This window comes from Anomaloglossus baeobatrachus, chromosome 5 (genome assembly GCF_048569485.1).
Source record: "Anomaloglossus baeobatrachus isolate aAnoBae1 chromosome 5, aAnoBae1.hap1, whole genome shotgun sequence".
In the NCBI taxonomy this organism is placed as follows: Eukaryota; Metazoa; Chordata; class Amphibia; order Anura; family Aromobatidae; genus Anomaloglossus; species Anomaloglossus baeobatrachus.
The window spans coordinates 465,932,656-465,937,757 of NC_134357.1; the positions used below are offsets into that span (position 1 = coordinate 465,932,656).

The window sequence follows — 5,102 nt, forward strand, 5'->3', positions numbered from 1 at the left end:
TTCCCCAGGGTCTTTTAACAAGAAAGAAAAAAAAAACATTACATGAATCTTGAATCTCTCGGTCAGGGACACATGAAGAGAATTTTCCCGGCAGCCAAGTACAAAACCTGTCTGCCGAAAATCTGCAACCAGAGATGGTAGAAATAAACCAAGGGTAAATTCCATCATCATCCTCATTAGCCACCAACAGCAAGTCTAACAACCTTAGGCTAGGTTCACATTTCCGTTGTTTTGCATCAGTCACATACGTTGCTTGACGCATGTGACTGATGCAGTGTACAACAGATGACAAAAAAACAGAATTCATTGTTGGACTCCGTTGTGTGCGGGGGGCGGAGCGCGAGGGGGCGGAGTGAGGACGTCAGTGCCACGGTCTGCATGGCTGGGGACAGGTGTGTGTATACATGTGGAGTGCGGGAGGGGGCGAAGCCGAGCAGGGAAGTGTCGGGCTCCCTGTACACTTAGCCAGGGTAAATATCGGGTAACTAAGCAAAGCACTTTGCTTGGTTACCCGATATTTACCTTGGTTACCAGCGTACACAGCTTAGCACTGGCTCCTTGTACACGTAACCAGGGTAAATATCGGGTAACTGGGCAAAGCGCATTGGTTGGTAACCCAATGTGTATCCTGGTTACGTGTGCAGGGAGCCAGAGAGAGCATGCGCAGTGAAATCCTATGGTTTGCGCTGCTCAAAAAACGTTACATGCTGCGTTCTTTCCGCCTTGCGGTCAGTCGTTCCACGACTGATCAGTCGGGCGGAAGATGCAACGCAGCATCATCGGTCACAATCCACCGCTCATACAAGTCTATAGGCCACTTCACACATAACGAGATCGTAAACGAGATAGTTACTACGTCACAGTTTCTGTGACGCAAGAACGACTTCAATTGCGATCTCGTCACGTTTGACACGTACCAACGATTCACCCCCTGCTGCGAAATCGCTGATCGATGCCGAACAGCTTGGGCCATTTCTGGCTCGTTGGAGTCCTGCTGGGCTGCATGAATCTGTATGTTTGACACCCTATTAACGATTTTGTTGACGACCTAGATGAGATGCACGAAGGCGTGTTGTTGCGTCCCCGTTTCCGTGCCCCTCTCTGCACCGATTGGTTAGCTCCAGGTGCAGGTGCGGCTTCGATCCGAAAAACACACCAACAAAGTGACCGGGTACAATGGACGAAGGAATCAGGGTGGAGACGCAGGTTCTATCTCAAAGCAAAGCGCAAAAGAAGTGACAAAGGGTGACGCGATCCAAAATTTAACCGCTAGATACGCCCCCTGCATGCCCAATCAGAACGCAGTATTGGCCGCCAATGAAAGCGGAGGGGGGTTTGGAAAAGGCGACGCAAATGCACGCCTACGTGACTCACTGCATTTTACTACGCCCCTAATGGGATTGGAATCGTTAACATAGTTGCTGTGTGACAGGGTCCCAGCGATTTGAAAGATCGTTATACGGGACGCATGCTCGTTCATAAACTCGTTATGTGTGACACCCAACATGCGATTTCAACAACGACTCATAAACGATCCAGAAAGTGTGACGTAGTAGCGATCTCGTTCATGATCTCGTTATGTGTGACTGGACCTTATGGGAACAACGGAATCCACCAAACGGATTCCGTTGTTTACCAGAGCAGCGGATTGTGACCGATACAATGTAACGGAAGTGTGAACCTAGCCTTAGGGGTGCAAATGTCACGGGAACTGAGGATTTAAAAGGCGACATGTCACCAGGTTGAATGTGGCAAATTTTTGCTCTAATTTTACTCCCACTGCTCTCCTGAGCTGTTTTTTTACAAATCTGCCATACGGTTCCAGAGATATGGCCATATTTAGTGCCAATTTTTATGGTCTTTACAAGGGAGTGGTTTACAGTGTAATAAAGCAGCCTAAAGACACGCCCATGGGGATCCTGTGAGCAGTACCCCCTTAATAAAGACCATAAAAATTAGCCCTAAATAAAAAAAAAAGGTCTATATCGCAAACAGTAGGGCAGTTTAAAAAAACAAAACAAAAAGGCAGAATACTCGGGAGCAGCGGGAATAAGAGAAGAGGAAAAACTGAAGACTTTTGACCTGGTGACAAGTTCTCTTTGAAATAAGGACATCTATAACAACATGAAAGATGTTAAAATATTAAGATTACGGTATATTCTAAAGTTTAACAGCGCTAAGATTTAAGCCCATCAGGCATCAAAGATCATCAAGACTGGTTTTTGGCCTCTGGATGTAACAAGAATGGTTTTTTTTATTCACTGGGAGTTGGATGTTGAAAATGATGAGGAATGTGCAGGACATTTCAGCCTACTATAATATGGCATTAGTACATCAGACAAGGGTTAGTGAGGAGCGAGCACTACCATGCTCTGTACTCATAACGAACAGTCGGATGCTCGGATGGCCGTGACTCAAGTACCTGAGTATAATAGAAGTCAATGGGGAACTCGATCATTTTTCCAGGAAATTTGCTGGAGTTCCCCTTTGACATCCATTATACTCGGGTACTTGAATCGTGCTCATCTGAGCATCAGACTGCTGGTTACCAGTACAGAGCATGGTAGTGCTCGCTCATCACAAATAAGGATGTATAACAGTCCTGGACGCTGCTCATACTTGGCACACAGTTGTCTGCAGTGGCCAGGAGATCACCAAGGCCGTGTTATGGCATCTGTGTATCATCTCCATACATAGAGAAGAGTCACCGGGCAACACAAGGCAAGCGCTGCTCTCCACCCTCCACCCATGGGACCTCGCTGTGGATTATGCTCTTATCCTGGTGCCCCATTATATACAAGATTATTCTTAAAATTGATATGGACTCTTCTCTGTGTCCTCCAACAATTCAGCGCTCTGCAGCCAGACAGTATCTTATAAGGCGATTTATCCTGAGCCTTCTGGTTTATGAACATAACTATGGTGAAGACGGTCACAGAGGTAGAAAACGAGAGGAAGCGACAACTGCACAGTGAGCCAGCGCCAATCATTATATGCATGGTAAAAGGGAAATACCAATATTTCCACAGGACCTGGCGATCACGAACGTCAGGTGTCTGCCTGGCACAGCCGAGCTGAGACTCCTACCAGGCTCACACAGCTTAGCCAAGGACAAAAGTCACATTAACGGGCTGCTTATCCTCTGCGACTGGGGCACTATTAAGCCAAAAGTCAGCAGTGATTTGTAGGTGGCAATGTAGAGAAGCAAAGATCGTCTGGTTGTTAAGGCCCGAGCAGGTCATTAAAGGGTTAAGTGTGGAAGCTTTGCAGAAGACTGAAGGAGCCTCTTCCTGGCAGGGCCGATCTGCAGAAATTGCCCCGGGCGGAATCCATATTGGATCTGGAACTTGTCGTGTGAAAGAGGCTCAACTATGCAGCAGATTACAACACTAATATAATCAGCCCATTATACGGCAGCGGCTCCCAGGAACAACAACTGTGCGCGGTTAAAGGGACAGAGGCCTAGAAAACAATGCACATCACATGGCGGCAAGGTCTGTATAAGCCCGACCCATGGAGTCATTGCAGATCTACTCTGCATGGTCCATTGCGATTCCTGAGGGGATTTAAATGGCCGACATATTGGTCTTCTCTGATGTTCCCTACTTAGATCAAGTAATAGGAGTGATGGGTCACTGGTTCCCAACAGGGGTCTTACTTTGAAGGAACATCACTCCTTCTCTATTGGTGTATAACAGGGCCGATTAGCCATTCAGCACTCCAGGAAAGTTGGGTGGTAACTCCAGGGGAATGAATGAGATAATACTCTAAATATCAGCCAGAGCCATAAGTCAACACAGAATTAATGGACCAAAAACCCCAGACGCAGAGGAAGAGACACAGCAATGCAATGTCCGCACGTCACAAGAAAACGCTGAGCTCTGCACCACGGACGCGGGGGAGGTGTTTTTCTACCAAAGCAAGGAGATTAACAAAAAAACAAAAAAAAAGTTATTATTTTCTGTGGAGAAGAAACTAAAAGCAACATGGTCGGTCCAGGGCACAACTATCACAGCACGGAAAAGCACATGGAATATAACCGGGATCGCCGGGACCGTCAACTACAGCGAGGCTTTGAGGGGACCTAACATTAGATGGTCGGCCGAGCCTGGATATAGTCGCTGGGTTTGGCTTTTATCTGAGGTCAATGGGGGCACTTACTCATAAAGAATACATCTTATTATAATGTCTTATCACTGGCAACAGATGTGCCTGCAACAAGGAATCTGAGCCTCGATCCAACCCTCACAGCAGCAAAAAAATAAGAAATCGCCACTAAAAGAGGGGGTTAAGGGTATTCCCATATACACACACATTTAAGTCCAGAGCTGCAGTCAATTCTTTTGGCTTCAGAGCTGAAATCTTACAGCAGGATTTGTATATGGGGGGCTGAACTGACAGCAGCAAGTAAAAGAAGAGCCGTGGCTGATGCCCGCACAAGACATTACCTTTCCGCTGTAGAAATAACCGGAGTAAGGGGTTGGCCGTGGTTATCGCTTTGTGGTAGTTGTCGTCGTTGTTAATGGGCAGCAGGTCCCCGTGGATGTCTGCGTACCCCACCAACACATCCACATTGGGAATCTTATGTACGTGTTGAAGTAATCCATAGAACTCGTCAAACTTTCCAGGCTTTGACCTTTCCAAGGCGAAACGTCGGAATTCTGCACCAAACTGTGAAAATAATAAAAAAAGAAATGTTTAATACAAATGCGAATCACAGAGGTATCAGTACCAATTTGGGGGCTGTCACAGGAATAGACGGGCAGGGAGACAAGCACAGCACAGGCATGTCATCAGAAAACCAATATATTAGTAAGCAAGGCCTCGTTCACACAATGCGGAAAACTTCTTTCTGCGGTTTTGGTCACAAATCTGCAACAAACCTGCAGACAGAATTTACGTGTGTTACTTGCGGGTTTTGTAGAACCTCATTAATATGCACTGAATTGGGTGAAATCCGCCATGAAAATCCGCACAGGAACGGGCACGCTGCAGATGTGACGTCTGCCCCATGATTTCCCTTTCGCGTGGATTCTTTTCTGCAGTGCGTAAATGGGTTTTTACATGTATTATACTGAAAAGGCAAAACTGCATCAAATAAA

General features: G+C 46.6%; 1 protein-coding gene across 1 annotated transcript in view; it reads right to left on the reverse strand.

The window, feature by feature from the left end:
* Positions 1 to 5,102, reverse strand: part of PARD6B (par-6 family cell polarity regulator beta) — a 27,979-nt gene that overhangs the window by 17,582 nt on the left and 5,295 nt on the right. The window contains exon 2 of the mRNA XM_075350602.1: positions 4,449 to 4,671. Coding sequence (XP_075206717.1) covers positions 4,449 to 4,671 — 223 coding nt within the window. The remainder of the gene's footprint in view (positions 1 to 4,448; positions 4,672 to 5,102) is intronic.